At 58.7% G+C, this 20,833-nt stretch overlaps 1 protein-coding gene across 3 annotated transcripts in view; it reads left to right on the top strand.

Moving 5' to 3' along the window:
- Positions 1–20,833, top strand: part of COL5A1 (collagen type V alpha 1 chain) — a 168,470-nt gene that overhangs the window by 52,860 nt on the left and 94,777 nt on the right. For all 3 annotated transcript variants that reach the window (XM_014863321.3, XM_070518413.1, XM_070518414.1), the window contains exons 5-9: positions 16,089–16,220; positions 17,467–17,604; positions 18,122–18,373; positions 19,422–19,589; positions 19,826–19,882. In XM_014863321.3, the coding sequence (XP_014718807.3) occupies positions 16,089–16,220; positions 17,467–17,604; positions 18,122–18,373; positions 19,422–19,589; positions 19,826–19,882 (747 nt within the window). The remainder of the gene's footprint in view (positions 1–16,088; positions 16,221–17,466; positions 17,605–18,121; positions 18,374–19,421; positions 19,590–19,825; positions 19,883–20,833) is intronic.

Here is a 20,833-nt window from a genome sequence, read left to right as displayed (position 1 = left end):
CCATGCTGTGGCGGCATCCCACATAGAAGAACTAGTATGACTTATATACAGCTGGGATATGCAACTATGTCCTGGGACTTTGGGGAGAAACAAAAGAAAGAGGAAGACTGGCAACAGATGTTAGCTCAGGGCCAATGTTCAAAGAATAAAATAAGAGGGAACCACCTTAAAAAGGTAAAAAGGTGTCAGCAGGGCTGTGCTCCCTCTGGAAGCTCTAGGGGAGAACACTTCCTGCCTCTCCCGGCTCCTGGTGGCCCCAGGTGTCCCTCGGCTTGTGTCCACATCACTCCAGTTTCTGCAGCTGTCTCCACGTGGCCTGTCCTCTTCTCCCTGTGTCTCTCCTCTGTGTGTCTCTTACAGGACACTTGTCATTGGATTTAGGGCCCGCCCTAATCGAGGGTGGTCTTATCTGGAGACCCGTAACTTAATTACGTCTCCAAAGACCCTGTTTTCAAATAAGGTTGCATTCCCAGGTTCCAGGGGTTAGGACCTAGACCTGTCTTGTGGGGTGACAATTCAACTAGAGACCCACACCAGTGTGGAAGGGGGTTTTTCTCCCTGTTAATTCCTGCAGGGTATGTGTGGTTAAGTAAAAGCAAGTTTCTGGGCATGAATCTTTGGTTGGTTTCAGATCAGAGTTTTCTTAGGCTGCTGAGTTGTGTCTGGCAAGGAAGGAAGGAGGGTCTGCTCCTCCCAGCTGAGCTGGACGGGGTGGTCAGGGGCAGCCGTATGCACAGGTCCGAGCGTGGATGGGGGCTGACCGGCCAATGAGGACAATGTGCAGGGAATTTGAAGTGTGTTTTCGTTTCCAGTTCGGGTCCAGGAAGGGCTGGGCAGTGGGTGAGCGTGGGCCTGGCCTCCTTCCTGGTACGGGTGGCTGGCAGCCTGCAGGCTGGGAGCCAGTGACCAGCTGGGCATTGGGGAGGGTGTGGCTGCTTGGCAGAGGCAGGAGCATGTGGCAGTGGCAAAGAGCATGGTCTCAGCTGATGTCCATGCCAAGGGGCTTTGGTCTGGCATCACACCTTGAGTGGTCAGAGGTTTTCAGGGGTGCAGGTCAAGCTCTGAGGACGTGCCCCTGGAGGTGGCCTGGGTTGTGCCAGGTGTTCATGATCCATGTTGAGCCAAGTAGCCCAGAGCGGACCGTCTCTACCTGGGGGGTCTGGCAAGGAGGGGTCCGAGAGAGCCTACAGAATCAGACAGGCCCTGCTGCAGCCCTCGAGCTGGGGACCGGGCCCCTCCGGCTGCCTGGCCCGCGAAGGCTTCAGGTTTGTTCCATGGAAACTGTGATCAGCAGCGCCCGTGCCGGCCCAGACGGGCTGATGCAACGCTGGAGGCCCAGCCTGTGCGATGACCTCATGCCGGCCTACAGTGGACTTTCCGATCTGTGGGTCTCCTGGGAGGATAGGCGCCGTGGCTCCAGAAGGGAATGTCACTGCGCGTCGACCCGCCAAGCTGCAGCGGCTCCGGAAGGAGGGCCCCGGGGACGGGCCGGGTCACAGCCAAGGAGGGAGGAGGGTCATTGGCTTTCCTGAAGGGGCATGGCGTTGTGGCGGAAGCTCCTGGGTGCCGAGTCCCGCCGTCCTGCCTGCAGTGGCGGGGCCAGTGGCCGAGGGAAAGCCACCCGCCCAAGCTCAGGGCTCCTGTGTGGGCGCTGGAGGGCGAGGGGATCCTGTTGCGTTTGTGGGCTTCCTTACCATGTCCAGCCGTCGGGGGATGTGGGGGGACTGCAGCCGAGCCCTGGTCCCCACTTACCTTCTGCGCGGCCTTGGACAAGCCTGGGACTCAGTTTCCTCATCTGGAAAATGGGCTGTAAGGCTTGTGGTGAGGCTGGAAGGAGGCAATGCCTAACAAAGCCCTTAACACGGGGTCCATGACCGGCGAGCCAGCCCGAGGCGTCCATCTGCATCCAGGGATACTGTCTGAGGGCCGCTGGGCATGGGCACACCCATCACGGCCCGTTCTCTGGCTCTCTTGCCCACTCTGGGGAGGGTAGGTGCTTACTATTGTAATGCAGTCGTGATTGTTGTTCCTGCCGGCTTCGGGGAGATTCAGCAGGGGCGTGCAAGGGCCGCACGCTCAGCTGGAGGGTGGAGGGGCTGCGTTCAATCCTCACCTGCATGGTCCCTTGTTCCTGGGCTGCTGTTGCGAGGCTGTGGGGTGCGAGGTGCCCCCTCCGAGGGGCAGGCCGCACAGGAGGGCGGGGAGGGGGCCCTCGGCCTCAGCGTCCCTGTGCCTCCAGGGTGGGAACCACTGGGAAGCCCTTACGTTGCCTCTGGAGACTGGAGGGTGGGCTGGCGGGTGCTGGGTGCCCGGCCCCTGAGCGCGTGTCCCGGGGTGGGAGGGCCGGCGGCCGGCTGACGGCTGTGCGGAGCACCCGCAGGCGGTCTCTGACGCTTTGGCTCTGAGTCTCCGTTTCGGAGAATGTGGACAGTCCATCCTGGGCTCCTTTCCAGTCGGCGCCATCCTGCGTTTATTGGGACGCTCTCTCAGCGCTGGGAAGGGCAGGTGCTCGTGGGGGCCGCACCGGGCGGCCTCTGCTCCCTGAGGAGCCCCAGCGCTGGGCCGGTCAGGGGGGCTGGTTCAGAAAGCCTGAGGCCCCGAGATGGGGCGGGGGGCGGTTGCCTCCACAGGTAATCTCTCCCTTCTGTTTGGAGAAGCAGAGTAACAGTAACGCTCCCTCTTGGTGTCGAGGACGGTGCGTTCCGCCCTCACTGCCTCATAGTCCGGTCCTGATGGTCGACTGGACAGTTCTTCCCAGCAGCCTGTGAGGTGTGCATTGCATTGGCTCCGCAGTACACACGGGAGAACCTGGAGCCCAGAGAGGGAAAGCCACCTGCCCAAAGTCACGTAGCAGGGAAGTACAGGGCTGGATTTTGGGCCCAGGTCTGGACCTTTCCCTGGATCAGGAGGACGTCTTGATTCTCAGGTGAAGGGATGAGGGGCATTGGGTCCCTGATGCCAGATTTCCATCCTTGTCCCTTTAGGCGTCTGCCCTCCAGCCTGACAGAGCCCCTGCCTGCTCACTCCCCTCGCGAGGGTGACCCTCCAGCTGGCCCCTGGGCTCTGTCCCTCCCAGCCCCGAGGCCATGAGTGTCTCCACTCAGAGTGACCTCGCCTCCCTCCCGCCCCTCCCACCCCGGGCCCTGGCACTTCTCGCTTTCCACCTGGAGTCGCTGCCCTCTTCAGTCCCTGCTGGGTTTTCCAGGCCTCCCCAGCCACTCTCTGTCCAGCTGTGGCCAGTCCAGATGGTCTTGGTCCATAAGGAGGTCCTTCAGAAAGGTCTTGGGGTGACCAGGCGGCAGTCAGGACTCGAGGGCCCTGGGAGGACTCTTGACCCTCATGGGGGCCTGGAAATCTACCAATCCGACGTTTGCAGAGCCGAGAGGCCTGCGGGCAGTTAGTGCTTCTGGGAGGCTGTGTGTGTGAAGCCACCTTCCAGAAACTGGGAAGTGCAGATGGTCCCCACGAGTTAGCTGCACTGGCTCACCCCGACCCTCTTGTGTCCGGAGAGCGTTTGCCGTCAGGGTGGCCTGGGGTTGGGGCACAGCCCAGGACCTTGGCCGGGCTTGTGCCACAGGGCCTTCCTGCTCACGATAACTCTGCCTTCTCCATTCGGCTCAGTGCAGAGTCTGCTCTGAGGCGGAGCCGATGGCAGATAGAATTTGGAGCAGCCTGCCTCTAAAATCAGCCCCCACTGCTGCCCGGCCCCCCAGCGGGATGTGCGTGTCCTGCATGCAGGGGGGAAGCCTTCCGCTGGTCGTGGGTTTGCAGAAAGACCCCGAGTCAGGTCTGACTGTCAGCGAGGATGCCAGTTACTCTCCTCTTGACAGAATGAGACTCAGAAAGGTCTTTCAGGCTGGGACCATGTTCTAGAGCCAAGGAAATGAAATTCAGTAAGGATAAATGTGAATTTCTGTAGCTGGGTTCAAAACGATCAATTGTGCAAGTGCAGGGTGGGGAGATGTGGTGGTATATTCTTCCCACGGAGAATGTGGGGATTTGTGGCTGTCCAGCCCGTTAGTGACCATGCTTCACATGTTAGTCATGCGGCTTCACAGTCATACATTCAGAACAGAGGGCAGGATGATCGAGGGTCTGGACCTTGCCCTGCGGAGGCTGAGTTTCAGACCTGAGGTCTGAGTCTAGGATGGGGAAGGCAGGAAGGAGAGGGAGTTGGTGCCCGAGGGTGGAGGGCCTCGTCCGGGGGGATGGGGATGAGGTGGTGGCAGAGTGAGCACCACGAATAGGACCTTCATGAATGTGAACCTTTAGCATCCACCTCCAGGGCCGAGCTCTGAGGCCTCCCCCTCCAGGATGCCTTCCTTGACCTCCCCAGGCAGAGTCAGTTACTCCGTCACCTGGGCTGCCTTCAGAGGACGCACTAAGAGTTTGAGGCTTGAGGTTAGGGATGCTGATTTATTCATCTTGGTGTCCATAGGCTCGTCCTACAGGGGCTAAAAGTGCTGATTGAATGGGAGAAAGAATGAACAGTCACAGCTGACTGCCTTCGTTTGGGAAATGCTTTGGCAGAGCTCGAGAGCTGATGGTGATGGTGATGACGGTGGTCATGGGGGTCGTGGGAGAGTGATGATGGTGATGATGCTAAGAATGATGGTAATGGTGGTGGTGGTGATGGTGGTGATGTTCATGATGGAGATGGTAGTGATGATGATAGTGGTGGTGGTGGTGTGGTGGTAATGGTGGTAGTGATGGTCGTGGTGATATTGCTGATGGTGATGGTAGTAATGGTGGTCATGGTGGTCATGGTAGTGATGATGGTAGTAGTGGTGATGATAGTAATGGTGGCAATGGTAATAATGGTGGTGATAATAGTGATGGTGATGGTGATGATGGTAGCAATGGTAGTGACGGTATTAATGGTGGTGGCAATGATGATAGTAATGGTGGTGATGGTGTTGATGGTGGTAGTGATGATAGTAGTAATGGTGGTGATGGTGGTGGTGGTGATGGTAGTAATGGTGGTCATGGTAGTAATTGTGGTGGTGATGGTAGTAATATGGTGAAGGTAGTAATGGTGGTGATGATGGTAGTAATGGTGATGATGATGGTAGTAACGGTGATGATGGCAGTAATAATGGTGATGGTAGTAATGGTGGTGGTGATGGTGGTAATGGTGGTGATGGGTAGTAATGGTGGTGGTGATGGTGGTAGTAATGGTGGTGATGGTAGTAATAATGGTGATGGTAGTAATGGTGGTGGTGATGGTGATAGTAGTGGTGGTGGTGGTGGTGTAATGATGGTAGGTGGTGATGGCAGTAATGGTGGTGACGATAGTAAGGGTGGTGGTGATGGTGGTAGTAATGGTGGTGATGGTAGTAATAATGGTGATGGTAGTAATGGTGGTGGTGATGGTGGTGGTAATGATGGTAGGTGGTGATGGCAGTAATGGTGGTGACGATAGTAAGGGTGGTGGTGATGGTGGTAGTAATGGTGGTGATGGCAGTAATTGTAGTGGTGATGGTGGTAGTAATGGTGGTGATGACAGTACTCATGGTGGTGATGGTGGCAGTACTAGCAGTGAAGGTAATGATGGTGGCAGTGATGGCGGTTGCTCCTGATTCATCCAGCCCTGACTGAGAGCCAGACCCACCAAGCGTGCCGTGCGTACCGTCACACTTGGTGCTCAGGACACTTCTGTGAGGTGGATTTTATGATTCTCTTTACAAATGAACAGATGGAGGCCTGGAGAGATTAAGTGATGCACTTAAGCCCCCACAGCTGGCAAGGGAGGGATCTGGCACCTAGGCCACTTGTGGTCAATGCCTCACCCCTCTGTGCAGTGGCGCCCAGGGTCCATGTGCCCTCCTCTGAGGAGCTTGTCACAAAGCACGTGTCCCTGTGCTCGGCGATCTCCACGTGCTCCGTATTCAACCCAGTGTCCCCAGGCTTGCTGCTCTGAAAGTCTGGAGGAGAGGAGGGTGGGACAGCTTCACTCATGTGCTGCCCAGGTGACAAGTGTGGACCCTTGGACCTGGGACTTGGCTGGTCATCTAAATGTCCAGAGTGACATCGCTAGAGCCACACAGCTGATGGGGGAAGGATGTGAGGTCTGTGCTGTTTACAGAGTCTCTTGGGTTTTGGGGGAGGTGGGCCTGTCAGCCTGGCCCCTGCCGCTGGCTCTGCTGCCCTGTCCCTTGGTCTGGGGACAAGGTGTCCCCTGTGCCCCTGGCCCTGTCCTGGAGACTCAGGTGTGGGCAGTAGTCATGGTGGTGGTGATGGCAGTAATGGTGGTAGTGATGGTGGTAGTAATGGTGCTGATGTTAGTAATGGTGGTGGTGGTGGTTGTGATGGTGGTAGTAATGGTGGTGATGGCAGTAATGGTGGTGGTGGTGATGGTGGTGATGGCAGTAACGGTGGTAGTGATGGTGGTGATGACAGTTGTCATGGTGGTGATGATGGCAGTAATGGTGGTGATGGCAGTAATGGTGTTGGTGATGGTAGATTAGACCTGCGTTTGACCTGCACAGCACAGGTGTGAGCAGACTCGAGCCCAGACACCCTGGAGCAGCACCTGGCTGGTGGTGCAGGTGAGAACTGGGCTGGGACCAGAGGCGGCCGTGTCGTGGGGGGAAGGTCACAGACGTGGACTGGCGAGGCACGACCTGGGGTGGGGGCAGCAGGAGGTGGTTTCCGACTACGTGGACATCTTTCTTTAACACTCACCTGAATAGTGTTAGACTCGCTCGCAGACTGTGGTACACGGAAAATCATGGCCTCAGTGGTCTCGACCTCCCCTGCCTGGAGGCCCTTCCTCTTCCGTTGTGTGCTGCCTGGATGAAAATCTCACAGCAGGATTTCAAATGTGATTTGTTTGGGCCTCAAGAGCTTGCACAGGGGAATTGGGTGGCCTTTGCTGTGTGAAGTCTCCGGGGACATCAAGGAAGCGACTCATAGAAGGGCCCCCCAGCATCCCCCTGGCCACTGCAGGCTGGTCACGTCTGTCAGAATCCTCCATGTTCCCCGGGGAGGAAATCTTTGCCGGGTGGATGGTGACGGTCCGTGCCTGTGCGCATCCCTGGTGCTCTGCGCATGTGTGAGCTGATTCCCCGGTCCTTCTTGGGCAATGCAGTGCTGCCCCAGCTCCTGTTCGTGGGACCACGGCAGCTCCACCCTCCCCACAGCCCCCCAGGCTGGCGTCACCTCCCCCTTGTTGTGCAGACGTGAAGCCATGGCTCCACACCTTTTGGGAATGCGCCTAAGTTCCTCTGGTCTGGGTGGAAACCCAGGTGTGCTGCCCCCAGAGCCCCGGGGCTCCCACCACCTTCCTCTGCCTGTCTGGAGAGAGCCAGCCAGGGAGGCCTGCACCCTCTCTGAGCCCTGCCCAGGGCACACCGACTCGGACTGGCTGCCTTTTTGCACATCGGTGCAGATTTGTGGCCAGACCCCACGGGCAGCAGGAGAGTCGACGCCTCCCTCTTGGTTCTGCTCCACGGATGGCTGGCTCGCTGGCCACCTCTGCACCCCCCACCCCGCCTGCGCTGCCCCCGGCAGCCTCGAACAAGAAGCGTCTGTCTTCTCGAATTATCTCTGTGTCTCCATTTAGGAGCGTGCCGTGCGCTGGCTAAAATTAGACTGCAGAATCCACGGGAAAGCCGAGCGTGCGGCGCGGTCCCTGGGGGCCTGTTTGGGTTGGACCAGGAGGGTCGTGGTGCCAGGCGGCAGCGGCAGGGCTGGCTTCCCCAGGGACCCGCGGTATTTTTGTTGAAGGGAGGAATGCAGCATCAGATGGCAGGGAAAGGAAATGAAGAGCCGGCTGGCCGTCAGAAGGGGCAGCCGCACGCGCTCGCGGGGCTGGCATATGCCGAGCGAGCGCTTCCCTCATCTGGATGAACCCGACGTTTTCCAGCTCCGCAGCCCCCGAGGTTGCAAAGCTCTCCAACGAAAACTCTGCAATTTCCTCAGCTCAGAGCAGAAACGCGGGCCGGGTGAAATCTCATTATTGGAAAAGGCAGAACTGGTTCCTTCCCCAAAGTGCTCCCGGCTCAGCGAGGGCCAAGGACAACACGCGCCCTGCTGCGTCCACGTGGCTGGTGGCTTCGCGGGCCACCTGGCCTGTCCTCAGCAGGAAGATGGAGGGAGCGCCGATTGCCGCCTGGGGCATCGAGGCCGTGCAGCAGAGCGGAGTGGCTGTGTTGACCACCAGGCATGGTGCAGAAGCTTCTAGGGGCCCAGCAGAGCTTTATTGTCCTGTCGGGGCAGAAATCAGGCATGTGAAGGGAGAAACCAACCCTCCTTAGAGTAAGGATGGAGTTAAACAGCAGGCACCTGCTTCTCTGGGCAGCAATTTGGGCCCCACGGGGGAAGCTGAGCAGGGCACTGGGTCTGGGGCTTGGCATTAGAGCAAAACTGAGTGGCTGAAGGGTCTGGCTTGGAGTCCGAGGCATGGATTCAGAATCAGCCTGCGTTCACGAGGCTGGGGTCTGGTACCTGCCCCCACGGAGGGCTGCCTGGATGAGGTGACAGCGTTCTTTATGGGAACTGGAAGCCCGAGGTGGTCGTATGCACAGGATATGCCACTTGAGCGCCAAGGAGACCATGCAGCTCTGGGGTGGGACCTGCAGCGTGGGGACCCAAGAGCCCCAACTCTGTGCCCGTTGAGAAGGACGCTGCCTCTCTGGGCCTCAGTTTGTGCCATCTGTGAAATGGGGCTGAGAGAGGGGAAATGAGGCTCGGCTCCCTCCTGGAGAGGCTGTGAGTGTGGGCAGGCGCTCACCCCTGTGAGCACAAAGGAGGCAAGAAGGAGTCACTGTCCCCGAGATGCAGTGAGGGCTAGCACCGTGACACACTGAGGCACCTGGCGGGCAGCACAGGCTGAGAAAGGGATCAGGGCGGTACAAGGAGCTGTAGGACCTGGTGGGCTGTTGCTGAGGGAGGGGACTGAGTCCTAGCCCCCTCACTGTCACCCCAGTGCCCTCCGTAGGTCAACAGCCCCCTCTGTGCTGGGGCCCGTATGTGACCTCATGGAATCCTGATGTATGTGGGAGCCAAGACGCCTGTGGTCAGGCGATGAATCGGGCCTGAGTGCCTTCCTGCTCCTGGAGAGAGAAGTGGCGCTGCCAGGAGGCTCAGGGCTGGTGGGAGGAGCTGCCTGCACACCAGGCAGGGAAAGAGCAGCATCAGCGGGTGCTCGGTTGGGAGTGAACTGTAATGTGCGTGCTCACTTTGTCCCGAGGGTCCTCAAGCACGGGGGCCTCTTTCTGTTGCTGTTCAGATGTAGGTCACCCAGACCAGCAGGTCACACAAAGGCCGTCCTCTGCATTGCACGTGCACACTTGCACACATGCATGCACACACACATGCATACACATATGCACACAGGCATGCACACAAGTACACACATGCGTGCGGGTGCACACATTCACGCACAGGCACGCCAGACAACCCCAGATCCTGCAAGTGGGCCATGGGTCTGCGAGTTTGGGGGTTGCTAGGCTGCCTCTGAGGCAGGGAGCAGCAGGCTCTTCCAAGATTGAGGCCAGGTTGCTGGAGGGTTCCTTGGGGTCAGGGCCTCCCCACCCAAGAGGGCTGCTGGATCGGAGAAATCCTGAGGTGCCCTCAGTGTCTCTGGAAGGGCCAGGGTTCTGCCCGCCAGCAACTCTGACCTGTGGCCAGCCTCACAGAGCTGGAGTCCAGCTCCCAAAAGGCCCAGGTGGGGTCCTGAGAGGCTGCAGGCTGGTGCTGCAGGCTACTTGCTGTGTGTGGTCCTTGTAGCCACAGGTGCCCACCCCGACCCAGCCCCGGCTCCAGGCTTCTGCCCAGTCCCCCCAGAACACAGACACACCCGAGCCTGGGGCTGGCCTGCTGACTGTGCCCACTGGTCCCTGATGGGCTGCGGGCTGTGGACAGCAGCGGCCCTTGTTTCCAGGTCCCCAGCACCTCCCACCAGCACCACTGTGAAAGACTCCCTCGGGAGACAGGGCTTGTTGAGTGAGTCTCAGGGTCTGTGGTTTGGAGCTTGGTTGCACGTCACACAAGCATCCTGAAAATGCTCTCAAAACACTGTCACAGAGTTGTGATCCATCCTTTTCACATTTGAAAGGCAGTATGGACCAGAATTAGGGGCCACCGAGGGGGTATGCTGTCTCGGAGTCAGGTGGTGGCTCCCGGAACCCTGGGTTCAGAAGAATTCTGAGGTTGCATCTGGGCTTGACAAGAAAAAGGACAGTGAGAGACAAGCTCTCCGCACAGGGCACACAGGCCTCCAGCCTCCCCACCCCCCAGAACAGACTCCAAGTCCAGGGGAAGTTGAGTTGAATAAGCAGAGCACGCGTCCTGGCTCTGCAGCATCTTGGCAGCAGGGTATTCTCTGCCTGGTCCACACGGGGGTGGAGGCGGCCGGGGGAGGCTGGGGTTCCTTTGGCTCAATGGGGAGATGAGGCTCCCAGAGGCTGCGGCCTGTCTGGGGCTGCTCGGCTGGTGGATGGCTGGGCTGGGACAGTCTCGCACCTGCCCCCTTGCTTCAGAGACAAGTTAGCTGGCTCTGAGTTGATGTTCTAGAAGGAACAGTGCATGCCCAGGAATTCCTGCGGCCTCACTGGGGACGAAAGGATGGTGCTCTCTGGGGGGCTGCCTTTGGCCCGAAATGTAGGGTCAGAGCTTGTCTGAAGACTGTAGGGGCCTTTCTCAGTCCTGCTGCACCTTAAAATGATCAGGGCTCCATGGATCCCGAACCCTACGCTCCGCCCCAGAGCCCGTGTGTCGGAGTCTCTGAGAGGGGCCTCGGTTCCACGGGGGTCCACTGCTGGGCATGGGGCAAGAGAAGATGGGACTTCTCTCTGCCCTGGACCCCTCATGGCATTTACAGGGTCAGTGAAGGTCACGAGTACCCCCTTGACACCTCCTCCAGGAGCGCCCAGTGCCCCCCGTGGTACCCCACCCAAGCATTAACGGTGCCCCCAGCACCCCGTAGTGCTTTTGGGTCCAGCAACCATCTCATCTCTATCAGAACAGTTTTCATCCACAACTGAGGTGAGAGAGCTGGGAGACTCGCCGAGGTCCCACAGCCCCAGGGACAGGGCGGGAGTCGTACCCGGCTCTCTGGCTTTGTGGTCCTCATGGAGCATCCAGGGTGCAGGGCTCCTGTGTGCAGGGAGGAGGCGGTAGGTTGGCTGGAAGGAGCTCTGGAGGAGGCTCTGGGTCCAGAGCTGACCCAGATTCCTTTGGGCTTTGAGCACGAGCCTTAACGTCTGTGCCTCAGTTTCCCCTTCTCCACCATGGGGAGGGGGATGGATAGACCCCTGCCGTCTGAGGGACACGCCCAGAGAACAAATGGGCACGTTTTTTGGTGTGAGACCCCACTGGAGGATTTCGGGGGATTTTACACAGGTCCGGGCATTTGCAGAGGACAGTGAGCACTGGAAACGAAGGGGGCTTCTTGCTTGCATGGGCGGCTGCGCTGGGTCCTCCACTGAGCCCGGTTCACTCTGCTGCAGTCTGGGGGAGTGCACGGCACAGGCAGGGCCCCGGGGCTGGCCGAGAGCTGGATCAGCATGAACGTGCACTTGGATTCCAGAGCCCCGGGGTGAGTCTGTGGGAAGCACCCTGCTCCACGCCCGCCCATGATGTTTATGCCCCAGCCTCTAGCCGTGCTCGCCGCCTGATGTGTGGCAGCGTGTGCCACCTTGTGCAGGATTTCCAAGGTCTGGCGCTGGGTCGGGCGCCCCGGGATACAGGCCGCAGAGATTTGTGGGCACGTCCACAACCCGGGGCTTTGGGCTTTCTGGGGAGCCAGGCCCTTTACCAGACAGGGGTATTCCAGCGTGCTGGCTGCTCGGTCGAGGGGCATCGAGTGCCAGCAGCCCCAGCTGCTCCCCAAATGCCCTGAGCATCCTCTTCCTTCCAGCAACTGCATTTGGAGAACATAGATTCAAATGTCAAGCTGCCAATTGAAAGGAGAAAATATTTTATTTGAATTGGAAGAAATTTGAACTGGAAGTCATGTTTTTTAATAAAAATGTGTGGTTTTGATTCACTATCCTGTCATATGGTTCTCATCTGCTGGAGAGTTTAAAACGTGGGCCAGGAGCCTCTGACATCCAAAGGGAAGAGAGGGAGAGAAGGAGAGAGAGAGAGAGAGTGAATGAGTGGCTCTGCCAGTCAAGGGAGATGGAGAGCATCATGACCTTGGAGAGTGAAGCTTCTGGTTTGGGTGCTGGCCTGGGGAGAACACGTGAAAGGCTTAGGTGTGGGCGAGTGCGGCGCCTCTCCTGCTCTTCCCCCGCATGATGCCCCCAGTTGGCTGTGGTGGGGCCCGGGGGCCAGGGGCAGCAGCAGGCAGCTCCTGCTTCATTCCCACTCTTCCTGAGAGGGACAGGACTAGAGGCAAGATGGCAGAGGGGCTGCAAACTGTGCCCCGTGCGAGCTGTGGCCGGGCTGTGGTCCAGGGACACTGACAGAAGGAGGGTCCGTCTGTGCGCATGGCCAGAGGCAGAGCTGGACGTGCCGGCTGACCCTAGAAAGAGGAGCTCTCCACTCCTCAGAGCCGTCTGTGTGGAGACAGGTCTGCCTGGGGCATTCGGAGCTCCTCGCTCATCATTGGGCGTTTCAAACCTGAGTTGGGGGCCCCATATCTGGAACCATGTCTCAGGATCAGGTAGGAATGGGCCTTTTCTGGACTCGAGGATTGTCACCCAGTTGTCCTGCCGAGTCACCCTACTTCACCCCTTCTCTGGGTCAGTTTTCCCACAGAGCCTTTGGGAGGCTGAGGAGGGTAATGGGTCCTGTCCCCAGAGCAGTGCACACCACCAGCACCTTGTTTCACAGACCCCAGGAGGCCAGTTGGGGACCCATGCTTAGTGACTTTGGATGGCACGCCCCCCTAGCCGTGGTCCAGAGATGAGAGTCCACATCTGGTCCCTTCCTGTGCCTCTCTCTACCTTCCCGGCACAGCCCAGGGTCTGGCACAGAGAAGGGGCTCGCACACCTTCAAATGAAAGGCAGGGAGGATGCAGCGTCCTTGCTGCGGCCTGTGGTTCTGACGTGCAGTATGGACACCACCTCCTTTGGCTCAAGCTCACGGGCCCTGCGTTCTCTTGCTCCACTTGTGGCTCTGCCTTTCAGGAGCAGTCCACGTCTTTTGCTGGACCATGGCAGAGCAGGGCCAGAAAGAGGTGGTGGACTTGTGGGGGCATCAATGAAAGCCAGATGAATACATGGTCTGGGTATGCATGTGATCTTATCTGTGGGATACAAGTTAAGCCCAAGGTGCTCGGGAGAGTGTGGGCACTGCCAGGCAGTGTTCTGGGCCATGACTGCATCTCCCGTGTGTGATGTAGTGGCTGACACTTAGTAGGTGCTCACTAATTGCTGTTGAATGAGTTGATGGATGGTGGGTGGATGGATGAATGGAAGGATGGTTGGATGGATGAATGCGTGGATGGATGGGTGGGTGGGTGGATGGATGCATGGATGATGGGTGGTGGATGAATGCATGCATGGGTGGATGGATGCATGCATGGGTGGATGGATGGATGGTAGATGGATGCATGCATGCGTGGATGGGTAGGTGGTTGGATGGATGGAGGGTGCGTGGATGATGGATGGTGGATGGATGCATGCATGGATGGATGGTGGGTGCGTAAGAAAGAGCTGGGCTCTTTGCCTGCAGTAAACATGCCGGCCTTTTCTCCCCTCCTCGCATGCTGAGAGGCATTTCCTGTTGAGAGCCCTCTGAGCTCCTCTCGCTGGCGCCTTGGCCTCCCCCACTGGCGCCTCCTTGTGAGCCCGTTTGCCTCTCTTTCAGAAGTGTTGCCCTGAATGCAGTGGTCTCCTCCCTTCCCTCCCCACGTGTGTGCTGCCAGGTTCCCGCTCCTCATCCACCTGGGAACTCTGCAGCCTCTGGACTCCTCCAAATCCTCTCTCCCCTCGAGACTTTTTCTGAGCAGCCTGCCCCCCTTGATCTCAGTATCTTTAATCCTTCTTACTGAGCACCTTCTGTATACAAGAGTTTTGCCTGGGGGACTTTTAGCCTCCTCTACTTGGTGAGGTGGATATTACCGCTTTTGTGCTCATTTTTCATGGAGAAAAAGCAGAGCTCAGAGAGGTGAGCAGAATTACTCTGGGCCACACAGCTAGGAAGTGGCTGTGTGGACATGCTCTTGCCCTGTGTGCCCCTGTGGGCTGGGATTCCCTCTGCCCTTGGCAGCCGTTTCATATGCCACGTCATCCCTGGTCTGTCCGGTGGGCAGGTCTCCCCTTCCATCCAAGGTGCAGCGCTGGACCCAAATCAAGGCTCTCCCTGGAGGAGAGCCGTCCCCAATACAACGACTGGGGTGTGCAGACAAGGCTCGCAGCAATGAAGGTCCCCCAGCCCCGCCCAGCCCCTCGCACCCAGGGCCCTAGGCATGCAGGGTGACTTGACGGAGCCGGGAGCACACAGCAGGAAGCTGCCTCAGAGCTTCCGGGTCCGCGAGCCAGAGCAGAGGAGTCTTCCTGGTGGAGGTGAGTCTGTCACCAGGTGCCAGGCCCAGAGGTGGGCCTCTGTGAGGCCTGAGTGAGTGAAGGTGCAGATAAACCATGAGAATGTCCTACCTCCGGGTGCAGCCCGTGGCGCCTTGACCCCGCAACCCACTGGGTGAGGGTTTCACAGCGGCATCAGGGCCTGTCCTTTACTGTCACACATAACGTATTCTGGAAAAAGTGCATGCACGGTGAGCAGCTGCGTTGAGGCGGGCACATGGCGGGACGGGCTCAGGCCCAAGGAATCGACTCCTGGCACAGCTCCCGATCACCCCCGCCTGGGGCCCCCTCTCTGAGACTGAGTGCCAGCAATCGGCACGTTCTTCCACGTTGTTTCCTCCTTCGAGCTCAGCGGGCCATGCAGTGATGGGTGTGTGCGAGCTGCATCAAGCTGGCCCCGCCCAGCTGCTGTGTGACTGCAATGCTGGGCAGGTGACCTCTCGGGGCCTCGGTTTTCTCGGCTGCAGAATGGGAGTTAATAGAACATAATTCATAGGGTTCTTGTGGGCACCAAAGGATGACGGCGTGCACCTCCCTTGCCTCGTGCCTGATCTTTAGTAAACACCATCTAAACGTTAGTCATAATAAAATCTTTACTGTAGCAGTTGGTTTATATCCATCTGATTGGGCCCAAAAGCCCCTCTGCCTCGGGTCTTTGAACGTTTGGTGATGCTTATGAGACCCGGGCTCCTTAGTCCTGGTAGAAGCCCTTTCATGTCTCTACTGTCTGCACGTCTTGGTGAGAGCAGATGGAATAAAATGGTTGCATGCTCTTCCTAGCTGACACGTGGGACTGTTGGCTGCCAGGAGACTGCCTTGAAAAGAACCAGAAAGTTCAGTGGCTGGTGGTGTGGGTTCGTCCATGTTGTGGCGTGTGTTGGTGCTTCATTCCCTTTTACGGCTCATTAATATTCCGTTGCGTTGTCGGACGACACTTGTTTATCCCTTCGTGTGTGGATGGATGCTTGGGCTGTTGTGATTAGAGCTGCTGTGAACATGGGTGTGCAGGACTTGTTGGAGTCCCTGTTTGCAATTCTTTTTTGGGTGAACTCATTTGAGTGAATTGTCCAGGTGCCTGTCTTAGTTCTTAAGCTTGGAATTGCTGGGTCATAGGGCATTTTACTGCTTTAAAAACACACAACGCTCGCCCGTGGTTGGGGGTGATGGGGAAGGAGGGAGGGTACCTCCAAGCCCTCACAGTTTAGGGTGGAGGAGTTCACAGGCTGCGTTTATCACCCATGGTAGACAAAAGGTCTGAGCACTGGCCTGGCACCTGACAGGTGCCCAACAGGCGTCTGATGAAGGGATGGATGGGTGGTTGGGTAGGTGGATGGTAGATGGATAAGTGGGTGGATGGATGGGTTGCTGGCTGAGTGGATGATGGATGGATGGGTAGATGGATGGATAGGTGGGTGGACGGATGTGCAGGTGGGTGGTTGGGTAGATGGATGGGTGTTTGGGTGGGTGGGCAGGCCAGCCTGGCTTGAGTGGCTCTTGGAGCCAGCAGCTCCTGGAGAGGAAGGCTGGCCATCGGGACAAGCTCCTCTGGTCTCCTGGGCCACATGAGTCCACTGTGTGCTGCTTGTTCAAAGGCTTTTGTTCTTTTCCAGGGTGACATCCAGCAGCTGCTCTTCGTCTCAGACCACCGGGCAGCTTATGATTACTGCGAGCACTACAGCCCCGACTGTGACACTGCAGTCCCCGACACCCCCCAGTCGCAGGACCCCAACCCAGATGAATATGTGAGTGAGCTCCAGCTGGATTCCTGGTGGGGGCGTCAGGCAGGCAGGGTGGAGGTGGAGGGACACAGAAGCCGTGGGACCCTTGTCTTAAATAAACGCACTGGGCGAGAATATGAGTTGACCCAGGAGACAACTGCGGGGTGCCTGACTCACTTTCCGAACCAGTCTGTGCTCCCAAAGCGATGCAGGCACAAAGGATATTTGTAAAGAGCCTTCCACACGGGTTTCTAGATGACGAGGGCAAGGTGTCTCTCTTACCTTCTGGCTCACAGCCTGGATGGGGGCTTTGGAGTGGAAATGCCATGGTGTCCTCGTGGACCAGGTCTGCTGGGTGGCTTCTGGAGCTTTCCAAGTAGGGAGGAGCTCAGGACTGTTGGTTGCAGAAGGATGGGTCCTCTGATCCCCAGCGCGGCAGCGCCTGAAGGACAGCCCGCCCCGTGTTCCAGGAGCATGTCCAATACCTTCATCCTCTCACCGTGACCTGCTGTGGCCTGTGGGGCAGCCTTTCTCGTCCAGCTGCCCCCACACACCAGCAGACCCTAGGCTCATTTTACTTGTAGTTCTTTCTGCCGCTTTCCAATGAAAATCCTCTCCCAGCGCCTGCTCAGATTTGACTCCCCTTTCTTTTGGGTAGCGTTCAGTCCTGCTCTGTACCTCTCCTCTGGGCCTCCCTCCTATCGCCCCGAGTCATGAAGCTGCAGGTCCACGGCCCAGGCACGTCCTAGCAACCCCGAGAATGGGCCTGGCTGGTGCGCCCAGCTGGGTTCCTGCGGCCGAGGCCTCCTGGCCGGCCCCTCCCACTTCCTCCAATGGAAATGGCTCTGAGGGCGAGACCTTCTCCTCTGTCACTATGAGGTCCCTCCTGTTGTGGTTTGGGGCTTCAGTGAAGGTCAGGGGGGTATCCTTAGTGACAGTGGCACTGCCAGCGTAGCCCATGGTTTGGCCAGTTGTCCGGCCCTTGGCTCTAAAGGGTCCGAATGTCTGGAGCTTTTAGGACCCAACTCTCCTTGAAGGGGACCTAGGGTCCCCTGTTTCCTCCCCTGGGCTTCTTGTGGGGCTGGCTCAGCTTCCCGAGGAGCTGGAGGGGGAAGAAGCCCATTCAGGGCCTCCTGGGGGACTCGTGCCTGCAGCTGGGCATGACTTTCTGGTGTCTGCTCTTCCCGGCTAAACCCGGAGGGTGAAGAAGGAAGCAGCCTGTCTGTTGATGGAGTCTGTCCTTCCTCACGTGGCCCTGATTTACTTTCAGTACCCGGAAGGAGAGAATGAAGGCGAGACCTATTACTACGAGTATCCCTACTATGAGGACACGGAAGACGTGAGCAAGGAGCCCCCCCCAACCAAGACGCCTGTGGAAGCTGCTAGAGAGACCACAGAGATTGCCGAGGTCAGGGCCAGGCGGGCTGCTGGTCCCTGGAGGCCAGGGTGCGGTGGGGGAGGACAAGAAGGAGCAATGGCGAGGGTGTGGGGGCCGTTTGGTGATGTGTGGAGACTGGGAGGAGGTGGGTGGGTACTCGGCAGGGGAACGAGTGACCCAGTGACCGAGTGACCATTTGTGCTTCGGGCCCCCGGGGAGATGGCTTTCCACAGTGACATGTGACATCAGGAAGCAGAGATGTGAAGGAGAGCAGTCCCCTCCCCAGAGGGTGGCCGGGACACTGGCCCATATTGCTCCAAGAGTCTGGAATGTTCTGTTCCTTTTGTTTTAAATTTCGAGGTACGGTTCACTCTCTGCAAGTGCATTTTGCAGGGTTTCATCCAGGCCCAGCTCTCTCCAGGGCCCACAGTCCCCAGGGCTCCCCGTCGGCCCATCGTTCCGTGCTCGGCCGCTCCCTCTCCAGCCGCAGAGCAAAGCCGAGCCCTGCTACCCGCTCCCTCACCGCCTCTCTCTGCCTGGCTCTCAGGAGCTGACGCTGCCCCCCACGGAAGCCGCTCTGGTGACCGACGCCAGCGAGGGGCCTGGGAAGGAGGACGACGTGGGCATAGAGGACTATGACTATGTGCCCAGCGAGGACTACTACACGCCGCCCCCTTACGAGGACCTCAACTACGGCGAGGGCCTGGAGAACCCTGACGAGAACCCCGACCAGCTGCCCGAAACCAGGGCCAGGGCCGAGGTTCCCACCAGCACCGTCAGCACCTCCAACGGCTCCAACGTAATTGCCTCCCTTCCCATGGGCTTGGCCTGGGGAGGGGCCGGAGGGTCCCCTGGGCTCTCCTCCTCTGCTTCTTGCCTTGGGGATCCTGGGGTGGCTCCCCTGCACCCCGGCCCACCACACCCGGGCCCTTGGGGCCTTTGCCGCTGGGCCGTTGACATGCTCCGCAGGGATGCTGGGCCATTTTGGAAGCCCCGACCTGCCGAGTCGACCTCAGGGTTGTCAGTTTTTCATCTGCAAAATGAGTAGAGTAAGCACCCCCCCCGCCGAGACCGAGATCTCTTAGGGTTCCGTTAGAGACGGATGAGGACATGCATGTTTGCAGACAGTGTCCCTATGTGTGGCCAGGAGGGGTCAGGCTGGGCAGGTACATGAACTGGGGATCTGAGCAGGCGAAGGAGAGGTGAGGTGGGGAGCCCTGGGCCCCACCACGGGCCTTCCCGCCAGGCTCACCTGCCTTGAACTCTCCGCCAGTTCCCTGGAAGGTCGAGTCTGCCTCTCCATCTCGGTGTTCTCCTTATGGCGTGGCGCTAATGACATCCGCCTCTTGGGGCTGTCGCCAAGTGTGCAGACTAGGGAGCAGTTTAGCACAGCCCATTGCACGGAGTGAATGCTTAAAAATAGCCTACGTGATGCTGAAGTCTTGAGGGCCACAGAGCAGACACGCTGGGTCCAAATGGGTCCAAACCCATCTGTCAGCTGGGAGGCGTTAGGGACACGTCACTCCCAGGGTGGAGCCCCTGATGGCGCTGACGTCCCCAGATGCACCGTGCAGCCTGGTGTGGTGTGCCGGTCCCTGTGTAGCCCTAGTTTGCCACGCGGCCTTGGAAGGTTTGGGGTGACACTTTCCTCAATGTGAGAGGAGGAAGATGTGTACAGAGGCCACCAGTGGCCCCAGGACCCTTACCAGCAAGTTAGGCTCCAGGCTCCAGGAGGCCACTGTCCCTGGAGACCCGAGGTTGTTCGGCCTGGAGCCCGAGAAAGGAGGGACGTCTGTGTCCAGTTGCCTGGCGTCCTCCAGTGACGCCAGCTGCCCCCTCCCTCTCAGCCAGCTCCGCCTCCAGAGGAAGGGAGAGATGACCTGGAGGGTGAGTTCACCGAGGAAACCATCAAGAACCTGGACGAAAACTACTACGACCCTTACTACGACCCCACCGTCTCCCCGTCGGAGATCGGGCCGGGCATGCCTGCAAACCAGGACACCATCTACGAAGGGGTGAGTGGCTGGGAGGGTGCAGGCTCAGTGGGGCTCCTTCCAGGGTCCCTGGAGGGTGGCGCAGCTCTCCTGGGGCCCAATGGCAACGTGGTAGCCATCTTGCTCACCTCCCTCTCTGGGCCTGGGGAGGGGGGCCTGGCTGTGAGCAGCCCCCACTGAGTAAGCAAGGTGACTCAGACCTTCTGTTTGCTTCTCTCCCTCTCATTCTCTGTCCATCTGTGTTTGACGATCCCCAGATTGGAGGACCACGGGGCGAGAAAGGTCAGAAAGGAGAGCCCGCTATCATCGAACCAGTAAGGACCTTTCCTCATTCTCTCTCTGAGACTGGCCAGGGTGGGGGTTGCAGCCCAGGGGATGTGCCCACACCTGTGGGACCCCTGTCCCTCTGTGCCCCGGGGCCACTGTGAAGAGCCATGTGACCTTGTGGACTCCACTCGCTGCTTATTGCTGAGAGTTTGGAAAAGCCCTGAGGCTGGGGGAATGTTCTTAGACGTTATGGAGGTGGTGGCTGTGTGGCACGAATTGACCCAAACTCTTTGCCCTGGACACTTAAATCTGAGCGTTGCTTTGCCTGTTGATTTTACCCTGATAAAAAGGAGACTGGGAACTCTGAAAAGGGGGCAGAGTCCCTCTGGAGGGGTCGGAGGGGGCTGGCGGGCACGTGTTGCCAACGGGTGCTACGGATCTAGAGTCGGGATGGTTAACTGACTCTGCTCTCCGTGGCCGCTGTGTAGCCGTGTGGAGCAAGTTTCTGAAACAGGTGAAACATGGATGTGCTTAGAAAACCAAGTCAGGGGAATTTAGTCAAACAGCCCCACGCTGAAGCGCCATTGGGGTAAAACTCGACGATGCTGGGTAACAGGGTCATGGGTGAGCCCAATAGGTACGACTTGAGCCTGTCGTAAAGTGCAGGCCACAAGGAGGAGGCTGCCTCTCGTGGGTCCGTGGGTGTGGGTGGGCCCCACTCTGGGCTGCAGCGTCCTCTGCCCCAGGGAGCTGTGCCTGGCAGGTAGCACCAGGGTCCACCCCGTGGCCTGAGAGCTGCTGAGGTCAGGGCCCTGACCCCCTGGTGGGCGAGGTGCCAGGCAATCGGCTGGGCAGGGCGAGGCTGCTGTAGCCACATGTGGTGGGCACTGCAGTGTGGGCCAGGGAGTGGCTCTGGCCACAAGAGGAGGGGCTGGCTGCCGGGGCCCCCTCTGCCACGTTGCCCAAGTGCTGAAGGGAGGAGGCCGGTGTCCCGCACC

The sequence above is a fragment of the Equus asinus genome, chromosome 10 (assembly GCF_041296235.1).
Source record: "Equus asinus isolate D_3611 breed Donkey chromosome 10, EquAss-T2T_v2, whole genome shotgun sequence".
NCBI classification, from domain to species: Eukaryota; Metazoa; Chordata; class Mammalia; order Perissodactyla; family Equidae; genus Equus; species Equus asinus.
The sequence above is the reverse complement of the archived record's forward strand: the minus strand, read 5'-3'. Positions and strand labels throughout refer to the sequence as shown.